The 12,722-nt window shown below is 38.6% G+C and overlaps 1 protein-coding gene across 1 annotated transcript in view; it reads right to left on the bottom strand.

Annotated features, from left to right (window-relative positions):
* Positions 1-12,722, bottom strand: part of LOC121276091 (PH domain leucine-rich repeat-containing protein phosphatase 1-like) — a gene marked incomplete at its 5' end in the record, with an annotated part of 168,717 nt that overhangs the window by 19,018 nt on the left and 136,977 nt on the right. The window contains 7 exons of the mRNA XM_041184027.1: positions 357-557; positions 2,674-2,829; positions 4,691-4,786; positions 5,354-5,414; positions 9,242-9,444; positions 10,101-10,331; positions 10,514-10,660. Coding sequence (XP_041039961.1) covers positions 357-557; positions 2,674-2,829; positions 4,691-4,786; positions 5,354-5,414; positions 9,242-9,444; positions 10,101-10,331; positions 10,514-10,660 — 1,095 coding nt within the window. The remainder of the gene's footprint in view (positions 1-356; positions 558-2,673; positions 2,830-4,690; positions 4,787-5,353; positions 5,415-9,241; positions 9,445-10,100; positions 10,332-10,513; positions 10,661-12,722) is intronic.

Here is a 12,722-nt window from a genome sequence, read left to right as displayed (position 1 = left end):
ATCTCCTCTCAGCTTTCTCTTGAGGAGCACAGCTCAGCTTCTGCAATTTATGCATATAACTGATGTCCTTCATTCCTGGAACCATTCTCGTAAATCTTTTCTGCACCCTCTCTAACACCTTCATATCTTTCCTAAATGTTGCTACAATTTCAAATTACACCCCTATTTACTTCAGTCAGCCATTGTGTGCCTGAAAATCACTGTACTCTATATCTACTTAGTGCAACAATATTTTACCGAAACCTTAGATACATCCATAAAACAACTACAGCTTTCTCTAGCACAATTCTGAAAAGATAGAATCACACAGGGAGTGGATTTCCATACTAGTATTGTTAGGTACAGGGTAATCTCACCTGGCTGGAAAGCTCTGTAGCCGGTTGTATGCGAGATGTAGAACCTTAAGACAAGTGTGCCCTGTAAGCAATGGCACACATTTATCTGTGAGATAATTATTTGTAAGGTACAACTCTTGTAATACACTGTTGCTTTCCTCAGACAGGCAGGAGGGAGGGAGTACTTCCAATTTATTTGCTGAAACGTTGAGGCACCGCAAACTGTTGGGGAGAAAAAATTGATTCCAATCAGTCATCAAATTTTAATGATTTAATAATTTTGTAAGATTCTATCCTTTACCCAACACTGAGACAACCTCAAATTATAAAGAATATGCTGTAGCAGGTCACTGAATACTATAGATTTCAGTCATACTTTGAAGCCTTGAATAATTGTTTCAAAAACAGGGGTTAACTTATTTGCCGAGTATGAACCGCCACCATAGGTATGAGTGGTCTCTACTTTTGTCATTCACCATTGGAGCCTGTACTGCGTGGGCATGTCTTAACCTCCCACTCATCTTCGCAACATAGCCTATCAGGCCTGCTTGATCCTTTGCACCCAGTTATAAGGTACCAGTAAGTAAAACATGCATTTGTGGGGTGAAAAATGGAAGCTGCTACTAACGCGATTCTAGTACATAGTGGCAAAAGAACAGGGGTGGTGGGAGGAGCAGGTCAACTTATATGTGAGCATATGCAAAAACATGACTTTTGTAGCCCAAAAAATCAGGTCGTCTTATATACCAAGTTGATCTATATGCTGTAATTTACACTGTAAATACCAAACAGCAAACTGATTGTCCTAACTGCAACATTGACTGAACAACATCACTGACCTATTTACAAAACGGGGGAAATAAATATCAGCATTATTATGACTTTTTAAAATATTTTTTAGATACTAATTTCTCTGCAGTTGAATCAATAGAGGACAATGTTGGCCTCTTGACATGTATTTAGTAGCACAGGGTCTTAAATATTCAGGCCTTGGGGCTCAATTTTACACTATAATTTGGAATTGCACAAGAATTTGACATTCAACAACTTATGTTCAAGAATTAACTCTCAACTTCTCTCTTTTAGTGCTGGGTACAGCTACAAATTGAGCAGGATAGTAATGGTGGCTGTCACATTTTCAATTCACCTGTGAATCACCCTCACATGCGCCTCAGTAATATAGTTCACCATTTAGTTTCAACTTCCATGGCTTTTATATAAGGCCTTTAAGGTTATGCAACCTGTCGTCATAATTTAGTCTCTTAAGCCCTGGCATATTCTAGTGAATCTGTGCTCTACATCTTCCAAGGCCAATATCTTTCCTGAGATTAAGTGACAAAAATTGAATGCAGTATTCCAGATAGGATTTGACCATACACTGTACAGCTGAAGCATCAGTTCTTTACTTCTGAGTTCCAACCCCCTTGAGATAAGCCCCCTTGACATTCCATTAGCCATTTTGTAATACTTTTATACCTGTGCTGTCAGTGTTTTCTAAGCAAGGATAGTCAAATCCCTTTGCTCCTTCACAATTCCTAATCTCTCACCATTAAGAAAATATTATGATATGGCTTTCTCAGATCCAGGTGAATGACTTTACACTTCCCTGTATTGAATTTGATCTGCCATAGCTATTCCACTTCCTGAGTCTGTTATGTTCCTTTGTAACTTCCTGCTCCTATCCTAACTTAGTCATCTGCAATTTGGACATTCAACCCCCTACTTCTTCATCCAAGAAAGATCTACTTGCATTTATATGAAGCCTTTCATATCAAGACATCGAATAGCATTTCACGTTCAATGAAATGCTTATGAAGTATTGTCACTGTTGTAATATATGTAGAGGTGGCAGACAATTTGCACACAGTAAGGTCCCATAAAACAGCAATAACATAAATGACCAGATAATCCAATTTTACTAAAGAATATGGAAGTCAGGTCAGTCTTTCCCTGTTCCTTCAAATAGTGCCAGTCTCTCTCTGTTCTTCAAATAGCGCCATGAGTTTGATTATGTCTACATGAATAAGCCTCAGTTCAGTGTCTCATTTAAAAATGCATCTCTGGCTATAGAGTAGTCTGTCAGCTCCACACCGCGAGTTGTGTGTGCTCAAGTCTTGAGTGAGACTTGAACCTGCAACTTTCTGACTCAGAAGCAAGAGTGCTACAACTGTGCCAAGACCAACGTTCAACAATACGTTAGGATTCATTAAAATTGACTGCTGATCATTGTTTCATTACTTCCAAACAGACTAGTCAGTTATCATGGATACTAGCGTGTTGAAAATTGGCAGGTGTAATAAGGTACAAAAATAATTTGAGAGAGTTTAGAATTCATTACCAGTCAGCTTTTAAGAAAAGGTTTGAGGGCAACTCAATTAGGTGGTTGTGCTGGATGTCAAGAACCTCTGCTTGCGTCCGCTCAAATCGTTCTGGAAGTCTCCGGAGCTGGTTGTGACCTGCCAGCAATTTGCGTAAACTACCACTGCAGAACAACCTGACAAGAAAATAGCCAATATTGAATTCTATGTTTCTCATCAGTGAAATTGTCAACTCTGTCAAAACCGGTCAAGAAAATACAACCATGGGAGGTACAGAAAACTCATTATATGCAAATGGGAATGAATGTGAACCCCTGGTTCTTTTGACTTATCTATTATGTCCACAATAATACAATAACTGAATTAGCACCATTTTGTCAAATGAGCTGAAAAAGTAAATGTTTTTAAAAGGAACTGCAAATAACATCTAATACAATAACATACAAAAAGCAGGCTTGTAGGATTTTCTGTATCCTGTCTTAGCATTGCCACTCCTCGGCTAGTACTAAGAATTCTCAAATCTTTGAGACTCCTTTAAGCAGGACCTATTGTCCCCTAATGGTGATCTTTGACTGATGTGTGTCATTTTCTAGTAATCTCATTGATTGCAGCTGATCATACAACCAGCTGGGTTGTTCCATTTATTGAAAGGACTCTGGACCAAGGGCAGTAAAGGCATGTCTATTGCTGATGGGACTTCGCAGTTTTCTGTTTGGTTCCTTGGAACATTGGTTGTTTCGGTGGTAAGCACTTCTTATTGGGTTTATTTGGCACTGCGATTGGCCAGTGAGAACCAAACAAATGAAAAATCTCATCTAACACTGATCTGTGCTAATGACTGCTAATTGATCTCTTCAGTCTTTGGACTGCCACAATATCCATGGCCCTACTCTCTCTCAGTTCCAATCATACATGTCACAACAAAGATATAACATTCTATCCAGAGGTTTTTACCGTACCCAAGGCACCATCCTTGACCGTCACCTCTTTATCAGCTTATATGTGCATGGCAATGGAGGCCCTATTTCACCCTTCTGCTTCCTCCATTAAAAGGCTATTACTATACTGACTGCACGATATTGCACATGGATATCTGGATATTTCCTCCAGCTTGAACATCCCCAAAATATCGGCAACCTTCTTTGGTTTCAGCCAACACCCATGTGCCCTGACCTTAATTTAATGACCTTGTTCAATAATCACTTTATACCAAGATATGGAGAGCATTGATCCCAAACCAGTTTTTTTCTGTATCTTTTCCATTGCCAAGACCAACTACTTTCCACCTCTGTAATCAAAATATTGCAGATGATGGAAGCCTGAAATAAAAACAAAATGTTGGAAATACTCAGCAGGCCAGGCAGATTCTGTAGAGAGAGAAACAGAGTTAACATTTCAGATTGATGACTCTTCATCAGAGCTGAGGAAAGATAGAAATGGAATAGGTTTTGAGCAAATGAAAGAGACTGAAAGAGTGTCATTTAATCTCTCCTGCCTTCTGCCTTATCACAGACCTATTCTTCTGCTCTTCCATCCCCACCTTTCCCTCCTTTCACTTGTTCGATTACATTTCTATCTTTCCTCAATTCTGATGAAGGGTCATTGGCTTGAAATGTTAATTCTGTTTCTCTCGCCAGGTACTGCCTATCCTGCTGCATATTTCCAGAATTACAAACCACTTTTGTAATCTGGTTTGTTTGCTCCAATATCTCTCTCCATTACTGCTGAGCCCCTAATCCACACTTTTATCATCCATGATGAATGAACTTTAAGTTAAATATGCCTTTAACATCATTTGGAAATTGCAAAGAACTTTGTGATTTCCATTGGATTATTTTTAAAATTCAAGTTCCGTCATCATGACATCACACCCACTTCCTTTGAAAGAGTAAATAAAATTTACAGAAATTTCATTTCAAGGATAATACTTATTGACTAGCTAGTAACAGATTCTTAACAATACAATATATAGATGGATTGTAAGTTGTCCTTATTAAATTTTCCCTTTGTGGTTGCCTTACAAGAACCAATACTTACTTTGCAGGGAGCTCACAGATTTGATTGTGGCTAATATCCAAGACCTCCAGCTTTTTACTTTCACACACCCATTCAGGTAAGCTATCCAGTCTGTTTCTGCAAAAGCAAAACAATGTAAATACAGCAAGTGAAAAACTATTGAAAACTAAAGTTATACATTCAATAATGCCTCACTTGCAAATGCTGTGTTATTATTAGGCAGTACTACAGCTTTCTTTAAAACTTTGTGTGCCTCTGTGCAAGGGTAACGATCTAAGCCCAGTCACACACAGTTGTGCTCAGAGCTTGGGGAAAATCAGAGCACTTGTGTTTGTACAGATCGCTTTGCTAGCTGCATATTCAGGGAAAACATCAGACTCAGTTGAACTGGGATTCATTTGCATTATCCTAGGTCTAGCCATTAAAACCGAGTTAATACATCATGAATGTGTGCTCAGATTATTAGTTTTTGGAAAGTTTGAAGGAACTGCAACAAAAGTAATTAGTAGATCCTTATGCCACACTACTCTTTTGGTACAACATTTACTTTGAAGCTGGTGCAAAACTAGTGCAAAAGTAGAACAGCAGCAGCGTGATATATCGCTTCTCTTTTACTCTCCAAAAATACCTCCTAAATTCTCTTTTTATAGGCTTAACTGTGCTAACCTGCTACAAGTTACCTACCTTGATATATCCATAGAAGTGAGATTATTGGGGACTGGATAAGCATCAATGTATACAAGTTCTGAAATGAAGAATAATTTAATTAGTTTCTTAAATTGGCTTGAAAGGAAGATCACTGCATGATTTTTTTTAATGTTTAATATTCTTCTCTTCTGATCTCTCTGGACTACGTGCCTCCTGCAGACCACCCTCTCTCCAGGTTCCTGCAAATGCCAGTCTGGACCTGGCCACAAAGATCAGGAATTACAACACTCAATGTCACCATGCTGGTAATTCAACACACTGCAATCCCTTTTCCTCAAAAAGATATATATTTTCAGCTCATCCTTTACTCAATATGTATCTAACTTTTGTCTTCTCCTTCCATCTTAATTGTTGGATAGGATTGCCAAGTTTCCTTAAGAGAGATCAGAATAATTACTATCAACTGTCATCACTTCAAATCACCGAGACACTTCCTATTTATATGGTTTTGCCTCATTTCATGTCACACCAAGATCATTCACACCAAGATCATTCTTCATGACACAATGGGGCAAAAGTTACAAGTTAGTGCTTCCCAAACTGAGTCTCAATCAAAAGGAAAGCTGACTGATCTCCAGGTCCAATTTCCTAGTGTCCAATTTTATGTCTTAGAATCAATAGCCAAAAATAAAACTGGGAAAGTGCAAATCAGGTGCAAGGACCAATTTATAAAATGTATCCCAAAGTTTCTAAATTCCAACACATCAGTGAGCTTGAAGTGTATCGCAAAAAGATCTCTCTATGCAAAACAATCTGTTCACACAATGCTCACCACTTTTCTTTATATGCTGCAATTCTCCATTACTTATTGTTATGAACAGGATGGGAGAAGTGCACAGTTTATCTAGCCCCACAACTCCAGAGGTCACACTATTAGTGTGAATATTTAATTCACTCACCAAAACGGCAATTATTTACCTTCGCTATTGTTAGACCCAGATTAAAAGAGACTTTAACCGGACTTCTTTCAATAAAGATTTATTATAAAACAAAGCTTCTTTATTAAAGAAGTTTCAAGAACTGGTTAACACACAATTGGTAATCTAGAAGTGTAACTATCTATCTCTTTTAAAATTCCCCAACACACACAAGCAAACATAGGACAAACAAATCGTGTCTCTGCAGAGATGAGTGGTTGAAGAAAAAAACTTTATAAATAGGATAAAATTTGCAGGGTTTTAACACTGTTGATCTGGTGCTCCCTCGTGCGAGGATGGATCACTCGTCCCAGTAGATAGCTGTAAGTTCTCACCAACAGAGCTTCAGCATGGAGGAAAATAGAGCCGGATCAACCCTGCTCATCTCAGCCTCTCGGATTTCCAACTACAGACAAGTTCCACTGAGATGAAGATTTCTGACCGGATACTGATAACCATGGTGGATTTCAAGGAAGGCAAGGAGCGCGCAAGTTGAGCAGCTTTTCACCTTCTCAGTTCATTCCCAACTGAGTTCAAAACTTAAAGCTCCTTCCTCAAATGATTTCCGGTAAATCACCAGGTCTTTGCCTTTAAAAGTCTTTTTTCCCCAATCAATTAAAATGATTGCAGTTCAAATAAGCAAATTGCCATGCTGGTCATTTAGTTGACATCGTGTGATTCCTTAGAAAAGGCATGCTTGCCCACAATCCAAGGCGAACTTATGACCTCTTTTTTTCAAAAGAAAACCCCAGGTCAGTTCCTATTTGTCCAAATAATCTCAAGTCCTTCCAAATTTTAAAATAAAATATAGTTCTTGAAGACATGGTTCAAACATTGTCTCAACGAGTCTCAAGATGCAGTCCATGGACCATTCCTCCATGTGATCTGCGGACTGGTCTCAAATGTAAGTCACTGATAGGGAATGCCACAGTCAAGGCCATGCAGGAGAATAATCTAGGACTCTCATCCCCACCACTTGTGTGACATACACTGTTGTAATATGCTTTTAAGAGGTAGCAGCATGCCATCACTAGAAGGGAACTGTGTCATGTGCTCCAGTCTCAGTTTCACTTTGGCCTGTGAGCAGGACACAGCACACACAGTTCTGCTGCTGATGTCTTCAACCTTTGTATAGCTGTTCTTAAGTGTCTAGTCTAAATAAATGTTTGGATTTGTTTACCCAATCTCTTATGAGTGATTGGTGCCTTTATATCATTATAAAAACAGAACATGGTGATCAGCGGTGGTCAAACAGTGTAGCAGCAAGATTAAGTACAGGTACAACATGGTGCGCAGCCATAGATTGTGCCACATGGCAGGAAAAGACCCTTGATGTTTTGGTCAGACTGCACCGAGTTCAAAGCGTCAGGGAGCGTTGAAACCGCAGCTTGCTGACTGCTTGGAAGACACAGTGAGACCCTCAACTCCCCGATATTTCAAAAATCTATCTACCTCCTCTTTAAGCACTTTCAATGATCTAGCCTCCTCAACTCTCAGGGGCAGAGAATTCCAGACATTCACTACCCTCAGAGAAGAAATTCCTTTGCATCTCAGTTTATTCTGTAACTATGTCCCCCAGTTTGAGACTCCCCCACTAGGGGAAACATCTTTTCAACATCTACCCTGTCAAGCCCACTCAGAATCTTGTACGTTTCAATCAGCTCACTCCTCACTCTAATGAATAAAGGCCTAACCTGTTTAATCATTCTCGATAAGTCAACCCCTTCATCCCAGGAATCGCTTAGTGAATCTTTTTTGAATTGCCTCAAATGCCAGTATATCCTTTCTTAAACACAGGGACCAAAACTGTAGACAGTATTCCAGGTGCTGCCTCACCAACACCCTGCACAGTACTAACAAGACTTACCTATTTTTAAACTCTAACCCCCTAGCAATACAGGCCAAAATTCCATTTGCCTTCTTAATTATTTGCTGCACCTGCAGGTTAACTTTTTGTGTTTCATGTGCAAGAACACCCAGGACCCTCTGTGCTGCACTTTTTTGGAGTCTCTCTCCATTAGATAATAGTCTGCCTTTTGATTCTTCCTACCAAAGTGCATTACCTCACACTTTCCTACATTAAACTCCATCTGCTAAGTTTTTGCCCAATCATCCAACCCATCTATATCCTCTTGCAGATTCCTTATGTCCTCATCACAACATGCCCTCTCACATACTTTTGTATCAGCAGCAAATTTGGATACATTACACTCTGCCCCCTCCTCCAAGTCATTAATATAGATGGTAAATAATTGAGGTCCTGGGACTGATCCTTGTGGCACTCCACTAGTTACGTCTTTCCAATCTGACAAAGACCCATTAATCCCGACTCTCTGTCTTCTGTGTGTTAACCAATCCCCATGCTAATACATTACCTCCAATACTGTGAGCTCCCATCTGGTGTAACAACCTTTTATGTGGCACTTTATCGAATGCCTTCTGGAAATCCAAATACACAACATTGACTGGTTCCCCTTTATCAACTCTGCTTGTTATATCCTCAAAGAACTCTAGCAAATTTGTCAAATATGATTTCCCTTTCACAAAACCATGTTGACTCTGTTTGATTGCATTAAGCTTTTGTAAATGTCCTGCTAGTTCTTCCTTAATAATGGACTCTAACATTTTCCCAACGACAGATGTTAGGCCAGCTGGCCTATAGTTTCCTGTTTTTTGTCTCTCTCTCTTCTTGAACAGGGGTGTCACATTAGCAGTTCCTGGAATATTTCAACTAATGCATCCCCTATCTTGGCAGCCATTTCCTGTAAATCCCTTGGATGCAGGCCATCGGGTTCTGGTGACTTGTCAGCCTTTAGTCCCATTAGTTTTGAGATCTTACGAAAGCTGCAAAATACATTAGCCTCAATTCTGTGCTCATGAGAAATATATACGCACGCTAAACTGAATGTCGTGTTTTTAGGTAAAGTGTTAGAAAGTATAAACATACCATTTGAAGCAGCATAAAGATTCTTCAGGAAATATCCACTGACTTTAAGACTAGTCAGGTGGTTTCGTTCACAGTGTATAACCTCAACATTCTCAAATACTGTGGCATCAAGGGCAGTCAGTTTATTGTCACGCAGATCTAGATGTGTAATGTGTTGCAGGAAATCCACATCTGCTACGTCCAATTTGGTGATGTGATTGAGTCTAAATTCAATTGGACAACAGTGAGGAAAAAAAAAATCAGCATTTCCAAAGAGTTTTGATATGTCATGCTAAGTCCTACATTTTAAACATGTTGCTTAGTAGAAAATTATCCTTTAAATGAACAAATATTATTCTATTAGTGAAGTATGAGCCCAAAACTTAAAAAAAAATAATGAATAAATACAGAAATTCGTAAAATAAAACTATTTAATGAGTAATTTTGAATAAATAACAGTGGACTCCAAATTTAGAATCACAAATGAAGGACATGGCTCTGAAGTGCAGAAGCACTTCTGTTGTTAAGTATAAAGGGGAAGCAACCCTGCTTGTGCAGGAGGCAGGACCCATGGTGACATATTGCCAGCAGCAGCCAATTAACAGGGCGCTGCCCAATTAAGGATGCTTACTATCCCCAACAACTAGTGACCCAATCAGAGGGCTAGCAGCTCAGCAGTGCCAAAGGTAGCGGTGGCCATTGCTGAGGCTGCAATTCTAGAGAAACTAGAATTCAAACTATCATGTCAGATCATTCTAATGATTTGGAGGCAGGCAAACACAAGATGTTAGTTGCTTTTGTTTTACTCAGGCCATGAAAATGGAGTTGTGTTATGGTGAATTTGTGAACCTAATTACAACTGAAATTACAACTAAACTACCTTAAATCCACTTGTTTGATGTGAGATATTCTGCTCAAACTTTGCAGGCATAATGTCTCTAAGTAGTTGCCCGACATACAAAGTTTCTCCACAGCTGTCAGGTTCTCCAGAACCACTGGAATGTTTCTGAATTCATTGAAGGAAAGGCCCAGGTAGCTCAGCTGCTGTAAGTTCCCCAGCTCTAGTGGAAGAGAACTAAGACAATTGCCATCGAGTAAAAACGTCTGTAGGCTGAATTTCAGAAAGGAGGAGAGAGAAAAGAGCAACATCAGTCTTTTTGCCCATCATCAAAGTTTATTTAGAGGCTTTTGCTTTCTATTCTCCCTTTAAGAATAAAATGATGCAGACAATGTGGAACAAATCAATAACGATACATAAAAATGTTTTTTTTTGTATTAGGCTCCAGTACTTACTTATCCATGTTGCTAACTGCTGAAGGGATAGATCGTAGAGCATTACAGGAAAGGTTGAGTTCAGAAAGGTTTGGAATATCACAAACACCCAGTGGAAATTCTCCCATGTGGTTATTGGACAGATTTAGACTTTTCAGCTTCATGAACCTACAGCACAAGTTAGAGGAAAAAATAAAAAATGTAACACTGAAACAACAGCTTGACATTGCAGGTCATAGATCAAAAGATACAGCACTGGGCTGAATATTACTCAGATCCTTTCCCTTATTTTAGATCTCCATACAATACTCACCATTCCTCAGTTGAGAAATGTGCCAGTTCACTTATTTCAAGCCCCTCTTGGAAATGGAGGCTGCTGTGCATTGCCTGTTCACTGAAGTGCCAACATTAGAAACCTGGCAAATTATTACTCACTGAGTTTTTGCATATGGCTTATTGAAAATAGAAATGGTCTAACCATCGCAAAGGTGCTTTTCAAACTCGACTCTGGCAGATCTTCTGCACATCCAGGCACACCTGGACATTACATACTGGCAGGGAAACCTGGTTTAGCTAAAATTGACATATCAAAGACACTTAAAAAGAAACATGGGTACCAATCCTTAAAATTACCCTTCCTTTTTAAGTACACCAACAGGTCCCCTTGCATCAAATTAGATTTGCATCAAGTTAAAAATTGTCTTGCACATTAAAAAAAACTGAATATCTAAATGCATGTAAAGAGTTTTGTTTTTATTTCTAGAAATGTCAGCCTTATAATTTCACAGGATTTCTGAGGGCATGCCCTAAGCAGCAAGGTACAAATTAAGTCAGTACCAAAAGCAATCCTTTTGTGAGATATGTAGGAAACCACGTCATTACATTTAATGAAAAAAGTGATTCAAAAATCTCTACTGTGGATAATTTCAAAATGGCAGGGGAATTCTGTGGCAATATGAAAAACAATATCTAGCCACCCATCTCAATCCAGGAAAGACTGATGCTCACCCCTGACCTCCTGATGAGATGGCTGATTAAAACACAGCTAGAGTTGCATATAGATAACCTTGAAGTCTGAAAACCGCTAACAGAAAATGAAGAACCATTTCTGAACAAATTGCACTGAATCAATGAACCCATGACAATAATGGAACACAAACAAAGCCATACAATGTAAAACAGGAACAGGATTCTGTCTCATCCAAGAAATATTATGTGATTCCACAATAAAGGATTGTTAAAATAGGTTAAGAGAATATACATACCTAATAAATATTACAGAAAGTCTATACATAAGCAGCTTTTCTTAAAAAAAAACCCTTTCTGCAAAACAGCATGGTTTATTATTAAATCAGTAACTCAGGGCAATAAGTTGCTTCTTAAAACCTACAGTTTTGGCCAAGCTTTTGGTTAAATGTCACAATATCTCTGTATGGCTGTGTATCAGATTTTGTCTGATAATGCTCCTGTTTAGCTCCTTGGAACGTATTTACTATGTTCAAGGTGCTATACACAGTTAATTGAAACTTATTGTTGCTGCTACTCATGGGGCAAATTATCAGGTGACCAGCATTTCTGACTGCATGAGCAATATATTGTTACGGAGTTACATCTAATCATTTTTTTAAAAAAATGAGTTGCACGTAATTGGGGACTTTTCAAAAGATGCCAAGAAATATGACTGAATGGTTTATTCCACTTTAAAAATAAACCCTTGTAGAAAACCTCAAAAAGCTGTACAGCACAGCTAGAACTACATAAATGCAGGCAGCTTTTCTTCTCAATCAATTTTCTTCCAATTTCAAAATGTTGTAGGATGCAATCAGTGAGATTTCTAAACACAGTAATACATGGTATATGCTATCAAAAGCATAAATTCATCATTCTTTATGTCTAACGTATGGAAAGCATGAATATCCTCAGCAGAAAACTGATTCAAATTTACAGGATTTTAGACTGAATGCAAAAACAAATTTTAAAAAGTCACTGATAAATACTTCACAACAGGTAAAATTGCTCAGCCCAAATACGGTGTTACAGCAACATTCAGAAAGAGCAAAAACAGAAAATGCTGGAAAAACTCGGGTCTGATAGCATCTGTGGGGAGAGAAAAACAAAATTAACGTTTCGAGTCCATATGACCCTTCTTCAGAGATTTCCAGCATCTGCAGTATTTTGCATTTAACTCGGAAAGAGCACCCTAGTGAAGAGAATACCAAATTAACTGTAA

This window comes from Carcharodon carcharias, chromosome 3 (genome assembly GCF_017639515.1).
Source record: "Carcharodon carcharias isolate sCarCar2 chromosome 3, sCarCar2.pri, whole genome shotgun sequence".
In the NCBI taxonomy this organism is placed as follows: domain Eukaryota; kingdom Metazoa; phylum Chordata; class Chondrichthyes; order Lamniformes; family Lamnidae; genus Carcharodon; species Carcharodon carcharias.
The sequence above is the reverse complement of the archived record's forward strand: the minus strand, read 5'-3'. Positions and strand labels throughout refer to the sequence as shown.